Genomic DNA, 15,387 nt, shown 5'->3' with positions numbered 1-15,387 from the left:
CACAGCCTGGCCTGACCCCCACAGTATATGAATCACGGCATGTCTACAGTTACTGTGTGTGGAATCCTCCCCACGTGGCCCATCTCTTGTACATCTAACAGCTGTTTAGGTCCTACTGTTCAGCACAGCATACATAGCCCTTCACTGGCCAGCTTGCTGTAAGTTTGGGAGATTGCTGTGCTTAGGGCCCCACTGAGAATGTCCCTCACTCTCAACACCCCATCACAGCCTGCAGGACAGCTGCTATTTCTGTCTACATGACAGGATGAGATAAAAGGCCATGGCATGGCAGGTCAGGCACAGTAGATAGAGGACTACCACAGGGAAGCAGAAAACAAGAGCTCATCCGTGACTTTCAGCACCTCATCACAAGAGATGCTGCAGTTGTGCCTTGGTGGTGCCAGCAGAGCTCAGCACCCCTGTGAGAGCAGCTCCTCACCTTTGTAGAGCGGCGTTTCTCTGGCCTTGTTGGAGATGTCGGGCTCAGCCCCAGCCTGCAGCAGGGTGAGCAGGCAGTCCAGGTTGCCCCGGCTGGTGGCCAGGTACAGAGCTGTCTCCTCATTGAGGGTGCGCTGGTCGATGGTGCCTGGGTACGCTGGGGAGGAACGGGGAGCCCAGAGTCACTGTGGCATGTAGGGCAGAGGATCTGCAGCACCACCACCCTTCCAAATCCTTGAGAGTTTCAGTTTTTACTGTTTATTCATTTCCATAAGCAGTGTGTTATACTAATATTAGGAATATATAAGAATATATATAATATATATATTTAAAAATCCTAATATATATAATATATATAAATCCTAATATATAATATATATATATTCCTAATATATAGGAATATACTAATGTATATAGTACAATATATACATTATACATATATATATACTATTATATACATATATATACATATATATATACTATTTTATATATATATATATATATATATATATATATATATATATACTAATATATATATATAATGTACATTAATATACTGTTACTATAACTCAGGTTGAGTATTGAAACCTGTCTTCAGTTTAAATTAAAATGTCCAGCTTTGGCCACTAGTGATGCAGAAAGTTGTTGAGCAACTGTTCTTCACCTGAAGTTTGAAAACAAACTACAGCAATTAACTTCAAGCACCAGCAAAGAGATGCTGGGTTGGATCTCCCCCCAGGGGAAAAGGGGGTTATTTCTGCCAGCTTGCAGCAGCCAAGCAGCTCATAACAGGAGAGAGATCAGCTTCAAGGCTGCATGAGAAATGCAGAGCTTGGCAGAATCTATCTCACATCACTTTCTCCCAAATATCTAACTTTTAGAGGCTTCAGTCTGGAAACCTACTTTCCCAGAGAAGATGAAATTAGTATACAGGCAGGGAGATTGGAAAGAATCTTCATATACAGCCCCAGGTTAGGACTGAAATACTGCTAATTTGGCCTTTTAGTTTATTCATGTTCTTCTTCTCTCTTTTGTAATTAGTTAGTTTTAACTTCACTGACCTTTTTGCAACAGGCTCAGGCAGCCCACTTGGCCATAGTATGCAGCTTCATGGAGGGGTATCCAGCCATCCTTGTTAGGTACAGAAAGGTTTTTTCCTGATTTCATCATGTTGAATACTGCTTTTTCATCTCCATCCCTGATTGCTGCCACTACAGGGTCAATTTCTCTTTAAAACAAGATTAAAACTTGGTTATTCCTTCCTTCATTACTGAGAAGCTTTCTGCAGAAACATCACTGTTTTATTTGCCCAAAAGAGTGAACCCCTGCAGTCTATAAAGCATGTATTTTTACAGTGAGACACCATAGGGCCTGTAAAGGCAAAATTTGTCTTCTCTAATTTTGTTACTGTCAGCAGATCAGAAGAATCACTGTCTGGAGGTGCTGATCACTCTCCTCAGAATGTAAGGGAACTAAGTAGCTGTAACAAATGTCTGACACAAATACTTATACTTTAGGTGTCAGAAGTTGAGGAAGACTGGCTCTAACATTGCTCTATAGACTGTGGAGTGTCCATGACTGTGATAATTGCATCACCACACTGTCCCATGTGGCATGGTGCTTCCATATGAGATCTTTCAAATAAGATCAGCTTTGAGGAGAATTACCCCTGCTCATCCTTGAAGAAATATTTAGATTTGATTTGTGGGTGGCTTTAACAGAAATTATCAATGAATCTTACTCTTGTATTTTTAAGATACTTCTTATTTCTTCACACAGTCTTGTTTTCAGAATTTAGCCAGTCCACTTATGGAGTAGGGAGAGCTTTGGTTAGAGCATGTGAACACTGGGGTGTTGGTCTTGGCTCTCCTTTCTCCATCCAGGGAGGATTGAAAAATTGAAAAAATTCCACCTACCCAGCTCTCTCTGCCAAGCATGCATTCCACACACTCCAGGCAGCAACCCATTTCTCTGAGCTCTCTGAGGGTTTGCAGAGCAGGGCTGACCTGGGCACACCAATCCTACTGCAGAGCAACAGTGACAGCTCCTGTGAGTCTCCCCACACAGCAGGAGCCCCAACACTGCCTGACAGCCACTTTTCCCCAAGTCAGCAGCACCTGAACAGGACCTGCCACCCTCCTTCCATCCTTCTGAGGCTGCTGGTATGGCAGAGGGAGGGAGCTGGGGGCTGTACCCTGCAGCCAAGGCAGCAGGACCCTTGCCCGTGGTGGGCAGCAGCTCTGTGCATGCTGGTGGGCTGTGCCTTTCAGTGTTGGGCTCCAGCTGAGCTGTGCTGGAACAATGCAGCCACAGCTTTGTTATTGTGAGGTACTAAATGACTAAGATTCAGCACGAAGGAAGGAAGCACTTTACCAGTTCTAATGGGGCCTTGCAAAAGATGAACGTGGGCTGTAGTTTCAGAGACAGAAAACAAGAAGTTGCAGAAAGCACTGAAGCATTTGTGGTTTGAACTAGCTCTACAGAGAAAATCTTGCAGTCCTGAAGACAGAGTGATGCAGGAGAGAGGTGCATGTCTCAGTCTTTTACCACTACCAGGGCAGGAATACAGCATGTGGTGGATGTCACGCAGGCTAGTGATGATGGGAACAACCAGAAACTCCAGTTATGACAAGAGGAAAGTCTAAAATACCACAACAGAGTGAGATCTGAGCCAGAAAAATATGGGCAGGTCAGCACAGGAGTCCTCACAAATCAGTATACTGGTGCAACCTTTGCACCTTGTTGGAGTTACAGGACCAGCACTGAACTCCATTGCCTTGGAGGGGCTGGACAGACCAACAGTTTGAAACTCACACAGGCCTCACTAATTTCAGTTTGGCACACAATCTATGCTATAAACACTGATATTAGCATTGAAAGAAGTCACCAAGCTGGTATTCTGAGGGTAAATTCAGGGCCAGGAGTGGAACAGGTGATCTCAACACTTGTGCCAGAGAATGGGAAAAGACACCATTCCCAGGTGAAATAGTACTTGGTGCCACTTGCTCCTTCTCTATAGCTGGAAGCAGTGATTTCAAGACAGTAGGGTCACAAAAATAGCAACACTGGAATGAGGAGAGATATGGGACACAAGGCCAGGCATTTTGCCTGAGAAGATAACAGCTAGAACAGGCAGCTGCTGTCCTGGTCACAGGCCTCTTGGGAGGAATCATCTGACCTTCTGAGATCTGCTGGCTGGATGTCCCAGGGACATGGCTGTATCTCCATACTGCTTAGGGTACCCTGGGGACTAAACCCTAATTGTGTACACACAATGGAATTTTATACAGGTGTTAGAGCATTTCGTTGAAGTCTGCTGACAGCAACTATTGGCATTTTTGGCTGGGAGAGGAGGCGGAGGTGGGGGATCTTCATCTTTCAACACCTCTGGCACAAGGCTGCTGAAACCATCTGTTGTTCTGTACAAACGCTCAAGTTACACATGTAGGGCTGTGACCTCAGGATTTGGGCACATGATATAATTACTGGTGCTTAATGAATTACTGCATGCCAGGTGGGCCATGGCAGGGGTCTGCACATGGGCTGGCTCGCAGCAAATGCAAGGTAAATCACATTATCTGAGACCTCAGGGAAAGCAGGAGGTACCTTGGATCTGTGCTGGGGTTTAAAATGTGTGAAGAATCAGTTACTATGCTGCTTAAGCCCTCAGATGTTGAATGAAGCAAACTTCTGTCGGGTTCCTTGACCTTAAATGATTCCTGAGTAAGATGAGGGGGTTTGCTGGACCAGGCTACGGATGCTTTAGCCAAGAAAATTCCAAATCAGAACAGAAGGTTTAATGAATCTCCATGTGAAATCCTTGTTTTCTGCCTGACTTATAGTTGGCTGTTAAAAGAACCCACCACATTCTGCTGCCTGGATTTCATCAGCTATAAAAAATACAAGCATTAAAACTATGGAGGAAGTTTGAAGATACGAGCAAATCTTAACCTTACAGGCAACTCAAAAGAATGACTGCATTTCAAAGACCAGTAGGTGAGATAATAAATACCCCTGCAGATGAGATGCGTGGTGAGGTCAATACTGAGTGTTGAAGAAGAGGTTCAGTGGAGCATGGAAAGGCTCAAGAAGCTCCTTCTTTTCCTGACAGCCTGGAGAGATGCAGGCAGGGTGAAGGAACACCACTTCCCCAGGTGAACCCAAACAGAATCCCTGCCTAGATCTGAGACTAAGGCTACAAAAATGCCAGTCATGCCATCATGCTCTCCTAGGACTTCCCAGCTATATTTTTGCTCTACCTGGCAGCAGAGGAGGGCTAGTTTATCAACCTTCTTGTACATTGAACTCTGTGCAGCTACCTGGTGGAGAAGAACAGCCTGCCCTCAAGTCTTCTACTGCATAAAAAAGGCATGCAAGGAATGCAGAGCACCTAGTGAGAGGATGTGATTTCAGTATGGCCAAGGGAGGCTGGCAGGTGACAGGGATAAGGCAGGCTTCATGTTGTAGCAGGAAGATGTTTTCACAGGTCAGGGAGTGCAATGCCAGTGAAGGGCCAGGATCAGTCTGAATCAGCCAGGATGCAGGGGAAGGTGGGGGAGATTGTAGAGCTGGGTGAGAGTTGAAAGGCAGAAGAGTGGTGGAAGGGTAGTCCCTGCATCCAGGGAGGGACTTGTAAGATGGATTAAACAAAATTTTTACTGGATAGATAGAAAAGGTGGGGAGTTGCTTTTCTGCAGGACACAGGGAAGTGCTGCCTGTAACACATTACCCTTGTCACCTGATAGCTAAGGGCATGTATCTGTTCTGCACTGCAGAGAGCTGTAATAAACCTGTCATAGTCCACACATTTCTACTACACACAGGCACTGGGACAGAGCTTGGGCCAATGTCTGCTTTTCTCATCCATGACTGTGTTCAACTAAGCTTATTTGCAGCGTCTGCCAACAGCAAAACATGGCCAGGAGGATCAGTCAGCCAAGACAGTTTCCTCCTTGGACAAGTAAGCCCTCCTCTGTATGACTGGACAGCACAGGTATGGCTGGGAACAGGTATGGCATCTTGGGAGCATTTATAAAATACTTTTGCCCATTGCTGAGCCCTGAACTTAATACCAGTGCAGTTACTATCAGCACCTGCCTGCCTTATCTATCTTGATGATAACTGAGCCAGCCTATGTAAATTAACCACAGCGCAGTCATCCATTCCCTGTTGTCCTTGTCACTGCAGACCTTCTGACTGACCCAGAGCCCCCAGGACATGAGCACTGGGGGGATGAGGAGATGAAGAGGGAGAAGAGAACAAGGGATATTTGAAGTGGGTCACTTGCAAGAGCACAGGCACGGCCTGGGGCAGCGGGGAGGTTGGAAGGAAGAACAGGAGTGCAGCGAGGGTGAGGTGCAGGTGTCACTGAGACCTCCTCCAGATGAACACCACATTTCCCCCCACCAGGCACCATCACCACCCAGAAGACATGTCTCAGGGAGAGAGTGGGTAGCAAGGCTTGTTGTGGCTGCAGGGAAAAGCAGGAGAGGGAGAGGGAGACACTTACACGGCCTGGGATGTGCTGAGCTGGCTGCTGTCGCACCTTCGCCTGACCCCCCAGGCTGCCCCCGAGCCGGACGGCTGAGCACGGCCTGTCTGCTGGGCCAATCTGGAGTGGCGATGACATGAATGAAACAAGGAGAAATACTCCGAGTAGGAGAAACAGGTCATGCTGAGGCAGAGGCAGAGACACACATGCACGGAGACAGAGCGAGCCTGCCGGTCAGGCTTTGAATAAAAGCAGATGGCCACGGCTTGCTCTGCGCTGGATTCAGCTGCTCACTCGGCTCGAGTTTATTTTTGGCCCTCTGAGGAAGCGTCAGGGGATTCAAATGACCATATAAGACAACAGTGTGGTTAACCCTACCACCACCACACAGGAAGCAGGCACAAAGCGAGGTGAGGTGACATTCATCACCTCCAAAGTGCCACGCAGACAAGTCAGAGGTGGAGGCAGAGGAGGATCCAGAGCTGCTGGATGTCAGCTCCATTCCCATATCTGCTCTCCCAGGTGGCAGAAGAGCTCAGCAATGCTACAGATTTGGTGCTTCAAGCTCCAAAGGTTTTCCCTCTGGTGAGAGGTCGGATACTGCTGGGCTGAGACAGGACAGACAATGACAGAACTGCTAATGCTGCTTTTTGCCAAAATAGCAGGTGTCAAAGGACCTTCAACAAGGACAGGACCAAATGGCCAGGGAAGCCCTTATTCTCCCCTGCATCAGGTCTCTACAGGAGAGCTGGTATAGAGGGGCACAGTAATCACACTGAGAAACTACAGCCTTTGGTGGCAGCAGGACTGCTGGCCACACAGCATCCTGATTCCACACCTATGCACATGCTTTTTGCTCATCAAATTATCCCCAGTTTCCCAGCCTTGGAAACCAAACAACCACAGGTGGTAATGAGCAAGGCATCAGAGGGTGGTGGAGTTACGAAAAGGGAGGAGGAACAGAACTTCAGTAACTCTCAGTTTATTAAGAAGGGGAAAACTAAAGTAACTTAAAAGATTAAAAGGATATTTTTCTTTGCTTTGAAGGTGACTTTGGAATCTATTTCCATCCCCCCTTGAGAAATCTTCCTTTTATAAAATGAAAGGGGAACAATGTCTGGGTTTGAAACTGTCAGCAGGTCTCTGTGACCACAGCTCAGCATTGCAGGGCAGGGGGATGCTGCCATGATTTGGTGTCTGGAGTTGCTCCTGGTTAAGAGTGGTGTGCTTGAAGTCAGACTGATCTGAAATAAACACATCCTTTAAAAACTGAAGTATTTAACAGGTAGTCCGGTCTCACTATTTTATATACCTGGTTTTTGTGCCTCTTTTATGTTTTCTCATAACAAATGCTTTGCTCCCTCTCTGCCAAAACCTAAGCTTGGCATACAGTGGGAGAAAGGAGCAGCTGGCTTTGGGAGGGCTTCTGTTCATGAAAGCTTGTGACTGTGCCTCTATTTTATTGCTTGAGACAGACAACATCAAGCAAATCCTCCTCTCGCTGTGAGCACGTAGATTGTTGACCTCATTGGATTTATAGCAGGCTCTGGCTTTGACACTAATGACAGACTCGCAGAGGAGCCGCCTGGCAGAGCTAATTAGAGAGCACGGGCACGGCCCGGGAGCCTGCTTTGCCCTGCCGGCCAGGGAGCCTGCTTTCCTCTGCCGGGCACGGCCAGGGAGCCTGCTTTCCCCACAGGGCAGGGACAGGGAGCCTGCTTTCCCCACAGGGCAGACACAGAGCCTGCTTTCCCCACAGGGCAGGGACAGGGAGCCTGCTTTCCCCACAGGGCAGGGACAGGGAGCTGCTTTGCCCTCCTGGGCAGAGACAGGGAGCCTGCTTTGCCCTGCCGGGCAGGGACAGGGAGCCTGCTTTGCCCTGCCGGGCAGACACACAGAGCCTGCTTTCCCCACAGGGCACGGACAAGGAGCTGCTTTCCCCACAGGGCAGACACACAGAGCCTGCTTTCCCCACAGGGCAGACACAGAGCCTGCTTTCCCCACAGGGCAGACACAGGGATCCTGCTTTGCCCACATGGCAGACACAGAGCCTGCTTTCCCCACAGGGCAGGGACAGGGATCCTGCTTTCCTCACAGGGCAGACACAGAGCCTGCTTTCCCCACAGGGCAGACACAGGGATCCTGCTTTCCCCACAGGGCAGGGACAGGGATCCTGCTTTCCTCACAGGGCAGACACAGGGATCCTGCTTTCCCCACAGGGCAGACACAGGGATCCTGCTTTCCCCACAGGGCAGGGACAGGGATCCTGCTTTCCTCACAGGGCAGACACAGGGATCCTGCTTTCCCCACAGGGCAGACACAGGGATCCTGCTTTCCCCACAGGGCAGACACAGGGATCCTGCTTTCCCCACAGGGCAGACACAGGGATCCTGCTTTCCCCACAGGGCAGACACAGGGATCCTGCTTTCCCCTGCCGGGCGGGGCTCTCCGGCCAGAGCTCGGCCGGCACTCGCTCACCTTTGCCAGGGGTAGATGCGGTAGGGAGGGTTGTGCGGGCTGGCACGGCTTGGGGCGGCCGCTTCACCCGCACGGGCCACCAGCGACTTCTGGGGGCTCTGGGCCACTGTCTGACCTCCTGTGTCCTCCTCCAAGCTCTGCTGGATGGCCATCTTTATCAGCTCATCTTCGCTCAGGCTGCTGTACAGACTGTACTCCTCGCAGCCTATCGTTTGTCTTTGAGTATTTGCTGCCGTCGTGGCCATTTTTATAATTCTCTGCTTTCCTGTAAAAGGAAAATTGTGATCATCAAAATCTGGAAAATGAAAAAAACTCAATTGTCTTGTACTGTCATTTGGGTCTGCCACTTAATTAGACTGACCAGAAAACCCTTCAGAAATCCTTCACCAGAAATCCTTCATATTATCAGCTAAAATCTGCATGTAAACTTTGCGAACTATCCTCTTTCAATTACACAGAAATAACTGGTTTAGCTGGTGTTTAAAAAGGGGGGAGTTGTTGCAAGCAAGGCAAGTTTTTATCTGCTTATTCTAGTTACCACATCTCAAGAGAAAAATAGGTAAAGGAAATCCCCTTATGATTAAAGAGACAAATTTTTGAATTTTATTTAGGAGAAGACCAATGGATGTCTCTTTTTGTTTGTTTTATTTCTTGCTGTAATTGAAGGAAATTAAGGGAAGAGGTTTTCTCTTTGCTGGTTTTCAGTAAGGACAGGTTCTCCATCATGAATTGCAAAGAGGCTTTGCAATTTTTTCCACCTTATCTGGAGATCTTCAAGCAACATACAAAGCTATGCTTTGAAGTGACTTTGTTTCACTCAGCAAGGAGAGCAACACCACACTGGTCTGTTTCACTTCTGATATTTTGCTTTTTCACAGAACAAAGTTCAAGGTCATGAATGAGATGGGAATGAGAGAAGTGGGAAACACTGGCACACTCAGCAATCACAGAATGACTGTGAACCACCACTGCAGGACTCTAAAAGGCAAAGACAATTCAAAATATTGCAGAATTTCCAGCAGTGACAGGGAAATATTGATAGCATGAATGGTACAATGCTCTAGCAGGATCTCATTTGGATGCCACAGACCACTCTGGCCATCAGTGTTCGAGGGCCAAGGGTTTGTTTTATGAGAGGAGGTGGAAAAGCTTGCCTCTTTAAGAAGATAACAGCCAGTGCAGAATAGGTTTGATTTTATAAGCACTGAGCAAGAACTGTGTAAAATAACAGGGGGCACTGGGGTGAGGGGAGATGGGAACAAGCTGCTCAGGAGGACGAGGACATGACGGGGAGGACAGGGACCCAGCAGGAGAGGACTGTGGGGACATGTTCCCCAGGGGCAGAGAGGTGAGGGGCTGCTGAGTGTACCAGTGCAGCTGCCAGGAGAGCTGCCTGTCCCCACCCTGTGGCTGCCAGTCCCTGTCCCATCAGTGCCACAGCAGGGTTGGCTCTCAGCTCCTCACAGCCCTGCTCTGCCCAGGATCAGCTCCTGCTGATCTGGGCCAGCCAGCAGAGCCATGAGCGTGGGGACAGCAGAACCACCCAGCTCCCCACTGCTCAGGGGAGCTGTCAGCTCCCTTGCCCTGCACAGCTGCCCTCCCCACCCAGTACCCAGCTCAGCCTGGTTTCCTGGGCACTCACACTGGAACCAGAGCGGTCCAGCAGGCCACAAGGCTCACACCATCAGGAAAGTGCCCTGCTGCAGCAGCCCCTGCTGCTGTGTGCACAGCCAAGTCCTGACCTGCGGGAAATGGCAGCTCCCCAAATACAGTTTGAAGAAATTGCAAGAGCTTGAATCAATCAAGTAATTTAAAATCTTGGATTTAGGCTTTTCTCTTCAGACATGGTGATATTTCCCACATCAACAGACACTTCAAGCTCTAAGCCCACTCCAGAAAAAGTGGGAAGACTTCAGGCTAAAGGGAAGCCCAGCAGATTTCAGATTGACAGTATGACTTTTAACAACAGAGGATGTATTTTACAGCCACAAAAAATGCCAAAATAAAACCTTCAATTGCTGTAAACAATGCAACCCAGTTTTGGTGGTGTTTTTTTTTTTTTTTTTTTTTGTTTTTTTTTTTTTTTTTTTTGTTTTTTTTTTTTGTTTTTTTTTGGTTTTTTTTGTTTTTTTGTTTATTGGGGTTTTTTTTCCCCTTTATTTTCAGCCAGATCTGTCATGACTGCTGTTGCTTCCTTTTTCCAGTTGGTGCCTCAGTTCTGCTATGACCCTTGCTGTCCCAAAGATCCAAGCCCAGGCATCACCCTGCTGAGAGCCTCCCTGTGCCCCCGCTGCTCCAGCACCTGCCTTTGGCTGCTCTCCAGCCAGCAGCTGGCTAGGAACCATGGCACAGCTTTGCTTGTCCAGAAGTTCTGCTGCTGTTGGGCTTGCTGAGCCCCTGGCATGCTGGGCAGTACTCCCACAGTGTCAGCCTAGGAACTCACGTGGTGCCTGGTGAGCTGCAGATGTGTGGAACCACCGGCTGGAGCTGGCAGGAACATCCAGCAGTCGTCTGCAGCATCCGGCACTACAGTGCCTGAATGTAGGGACCTGGCCCCAGTGTGACTCAGAAACCTAAACAAAGCTGTCAGCAGGGAGGGCAGGATCTGATCTTAAGCTGCTAATGGAGGTGATGCACAATGAATCCTTGGAGAAGGCAAGAATGGAGATGAAACTGCTCCCCTCTGAGGGCAATGTGAACCAGTGCAGGCTGGGACACAGATCCCTCCTCTGTATCCCCCCCAGTCTCATTGCCATCATTCTCATGGCAGTGAATCCATCGCTGCTGTGATCTGAGCTGGGTGTTGCAGTGCTTCTGTTGGAGCCTGGGCTTTAGGTAGTGTACAGAACACCTCTGCCAACGTGGCTCCACAGCCTGGCACAGAGGAGCTAACTGATCTGGCTGTTCACCCCATCCCAAATGGATCTAGGTATAAAGGCCCATTCTGGACCTTCTTCCCCTCCCTCCTTTTGTTTCACACGTTCTTAAGGCAAAGGGAGCAAAAGGGAAGGTTTTAGATTTGTGGGGATCACTCCTATTTCATTCTCCTATCCTTTGTAGGGGTTAACTGGGTCCAACCCGCTCTCAGGACAAAAGGGAGAACCTCTCCTGTGTGTTGGTGAGCCTCGCTAATCTAAATATTTTGACAGGAGTTCCATAGAGTGCAGAAACAACAGTGTTGGCTGCAGCTCCCATCACTGACTCATCCTGCAGGGAGAAACTTCATAGGGCTCAAAATAGACAAAGCTTTCAGTTCTGCCCATGGCACTGCACAGACACAATGAGGGTGTGGGGGTCATATCCTGGGCTGCAGGAGCTTTTGGGTCCTCACTGAGAGCCAGGGAGAGCCTTGGCTGCCCTGAGCCCCTGCAGAGAGTGTTCTCTCTAGCTGGGCTTGAAGCTGTCCCTCATCCCCCTGCTGCCTCCACTTGCTCAGACAAGTGTGTGTGTGCAGTTTGCCTGTGTGCTGTGGCTGAGCTTGGCAGGAGGCAGGGCACATGCCCTCTTCCCTACAGCTCCCTGCAGAGCAGAGCACAGCAGAGCCACCACCCTCCCCTTCCACCTGAGGATGCTTCTGTTTGAAGCTGCAGGACTACAGGGCAGGGGCACTGCTCTGAGTTATGTCTGTAAGAAGCTGCAGTGAGACAGCTGAGCTGCAGTAACAGGCTGAGCACATGCCCTTGGCTGGAGGCTAATGCACAACAGCCTAATTCTGTTTACCCTTCTTTCCCTGAGGCCAGACTCAGTGGCATCACCTGGCAGTGGCCTGGCTCAGCTGACACAGCAGGGCTAAGTTTACCCCATCTGAGGCCATCAGTGAACTGCCAACGACAGACTTATAAAAGTTCACTAGGCTAATGTGCTATAAGCTAAATATTTTCCACCTTCTGTAATGAAGGTGTGAAAAAAAATTCAATATTTGTTGCTAGAAATATTTGAACAAGTCTGGATTAGTAAAATCTGGCCAAAGTGGTCTTTCCAAAAGTGGTCTTTCTAAATAGATTAATCTTGAATCTATTTCCTTGCTCTAAACCAGCTTACTGTAGGTTTAAAATATTGGAATTAGATTTAAAAGTTAAATGCTGTGTTTATTCTTCTTCCTAACTTCAGATCTTGGGGGAATGTTTTAACATTTGGCTATACTCTGCATTTCTCTGGCAGCCCGAGAGCCCATCCTCACATGCAGGTAGTGCATAGCTTCTACTGCGACTGCAGAACCTGACTTTTAAAGCTCTGGGTATAGGGCCCATATTATTTCTTAGAGAGTGCTTTCCTTTCAGGTCTGGTGTCTTCACTAGTGCTCTCTCAGCAGAGACATGTTTTGGGATTCTGCTGTCTGTGCTGCCATTTAGTAAGTCAGTCTGACAATATCTTCTGGAATCTAAACTTACCACCATTTCCACATAGAGTCTGATTTTGATTTTAATTTTGCCATCCCGATTTAAGTGAGAGTTTGTTAATTCAGATGTGTAATCAGGCCTGTGCCATACTGAGGCAACTGAGATGCATCCAGTGACCAGAAGGTAAGGTTGGAAATAAAATACTTGTGCAAGGACCATGCTGTGACCTTCTAACCTGTGTTGATGAGCAGCTGTACCTGGCAGATCTCTGAAACCAAAGGTACTACTCACAAGGGGGACTACTAGTAATCACCTACGTGATGGCAAAAGCCAGAGACAAACACAAGTAGGTTGCTATTATGTCCGGACTACAAGCTCTGTCAACATACTGCTTAGGAGAATGGGCCTCTGATCCCTGATGCAACGTAAATAAACAAGGATTACGGCTGGCTTTGAACATGCAGAACCGTGCAATTCAATACCATTAGCATTTGAAACAACTGGTCCCCGTTGATAGCACTTCTTTAAAGAAAAGCTTAGCCCCCCCTCAATAGATCCCAGGCAGCAGAATTAGCAGAATTACTTATTTCTGTCAGAGAAGGATGGCAGATAAGTGACAAGGTCATTAAGGAAACAGAGCCAGACTTTGCCTGCCTTTGCGCTGAGTTTATTCCTGCCAGCTTGTAACTGAATACAGAACCTTGTTATTTATGGCTCAGGGTGCAATAAACCACATTTGTGAAAACATAACCAAGTCTTTGGGGGCTGCAAAACAGAGAGAAGGGGAGCAGCTTCACATTTTGCCTTTTGCGAGGAACATTTGAGCTCCTGCTTCTGCAGATCCGTGTTTGCCTTTCCACGTGTTTGTCTTTACTTCTGAAAGCAGCAGGAGCACACATGGGGCAAGGCAAAGAGGCTGGAGGTTTTCCCAGCAAACTGAGCCTTACTTCAGTCCTTACTGCGACACCTTTCAGCACAGATCCTCCGTGGGCAACAGAAACCAGACTGACTTGCACCACTTAAAGTGCTTGCATTTTTGCTGCATTTTAGATCAATTTCCTGATAAACCTTTGCAGTTTTCCAAGGGTATTATATTGGATAGCTGTTATGAGGAAGAAAATTATTTTTTTAAAAACAGAAAGATTTCAGTGCCCGTCAGATCTGCCAGCGCTGAGACATCAGAATGATGACACCTCAGCTGTCCTGCTGCAGCAACAGGCAGGGATTCTTAGTAGTGACAGTTTATGCAAACCACTCAAGTTCTAGCCCAGTGCTGAAGGAGCAAAGCCAGGCTTCCCAAAGGAATCCTCTGAGTAAACAAATCCCCATGTTCAGCCCCAGCTGTCAAAACAGGTCACCGATCAGCATGGCATATGCCCTGATGCCACCAAATCATGATTCTGCGCAAATTCGTTACTGGAATTCATACACCTGCAAGCTTTTATTTCTCCTCAGAACATATTAATTCACACAGAAATTAGTGTAATATTAGCTTCATGGCAAGCCAACTAGAAATTTAAAAATTAAAGAAATTATTTGCTGATGTAATCTTTCCTTTTTCACACTGTGCCTTGCATGCTGCATTCCACCTTAGTATGTTGTAGCTACAGCGTTGATTTCTGAGCAAGATATTCTAGGGACAAAGACACAGGCACCACCTGTGAGTAAAAGGAAAATAAGGAAATGACAGAGCTACTGTTCTGTTTAACACACAGTGTTTTATGGCATATTTGAAAAAAATACCAAAGCCCAAAACAAACAAAAGCAAATCACAAAGCTCCCAAGACTGTTAGGGTGTTAGGTTACAAACTGCTGTAGGAATAAATATTTACATAGACATAATGAACTGAGAGATTGAAAGTACTAAATAAGTTCAAAACATGCATATTTGCATTACCTTTTTGTTCTGAAATAAAAGGATAATAATAGTGTTGAAATGGGCTATCTCCTTGGTTAAGTCTTAATTCAGAAAATCCTCGCTGGTATTTGTCTCCCTGCTTTGCCTGGATGTTTCGATCAACTGCAGGACAGCTTTGAAACACGCTCCCTTTGAAGCCTGGAGTTTATTTCTGGATCACCCCATGATCAGCGAATACAAGCCAAAATATAAGTTGTTCCCAATCTCAGATTTCCTGTTTGAAGATGCACAGCAGAAACTTGTACCAATCCTGAAGTTCTTCTTTGTTGCATTATCTGAAGAACTTCATCAACATCCTGGAGCTAAATGACACAAAGCTGACCTTTCTATTACATCATTATTTATTGTCCCTGACAAGTAGACCATATATGGATATGTTTCTGGAACCTAAAGAAGAAAAAAAATTGCCATATAATTTTCAAGGAAAATATGCTGTCCTGGAGAGTTTTTTTTGCTTGGGGAGAAGTGACCTCCATTTACTTTTGTTTTAGCTGATGCTTTTTAAACAAAACAACCAAACATTACTGGGTATTTACTGATGTCTTGGAGTTGTTCATACGTTTTTAAGGCTGGAAGCTGGAGACTTCAGGATTCCAAAAGATGACAACAGCACTTGTGAACCTGTTCCAAGTAGTATTTTTAAGAGCTTACTAGTGGAAAAAGACTGCTCTCATACCACCTGAATGTGAACAATAGCTCTCTCTCAGACTCCTCAAGGCCAT

General features: G+C 47.2%; 1 protein-coding gene across 2 annotated transcripts in view; it reads right to left on the bottom strand.

Moving 5' to 3' along the window:
- The window catches only part of ASB2 (ankyrin repeat and SOCS box containing 2), a 32,321-nt gene extending 17,448 nt beyond the window's left edge, over nt 1-14,873 (bottom strand). The window contains exons 1-5 of one of the 2 annotated variants that reach the window (XM_063160059.1): nt 14,645-14,873; nt 8,408-8,672; nt 5,948-6,049; nt 1,500-1,666; nt 440-595 (exon numbers count right to left, since the gene is read on the bottom strand). In XM_063160059.1, the coding sequence (XP_063016129.1) occupies nt 440-595; nt 1,500-1,666; nt 5,948-6,049; nt 8,408-8,652 (670 nt within the window). In that variant the 5' untranslated portion in view covers nt 8,653-8,672; nt 14,645-14,873. The remainder of the gene's footprint in view (nt 1-439; nt 596-1,499; nt 1,667-5,947; nt 6,050-8,407; nt 8,673-14,644) is intronic. The other variant, XM_063160060.1, reaches the window with a different exon arrangement.
- Nucleotides 14,874-15,387: the final 514 nt, after the last annotated feature.

This window comes from Melospiza melodia, chromosome 6, assembly GCF_035770615.1.
Source record: "Melospiza melodia melodia isolate bMelMel2 chromosome 6, bMelMel2.pri, whole genome shotgun sequence".
NCBI lineage: Eukaryota > Metazoa > Chordata > Aves > Passeriformes > Passerellidae > Melospiza > Melospiza melodia.
Note: the sequence above shows the minus strand (reverse complement) of the source record. Positions and strands in the feature narration are given on the sequence as shown.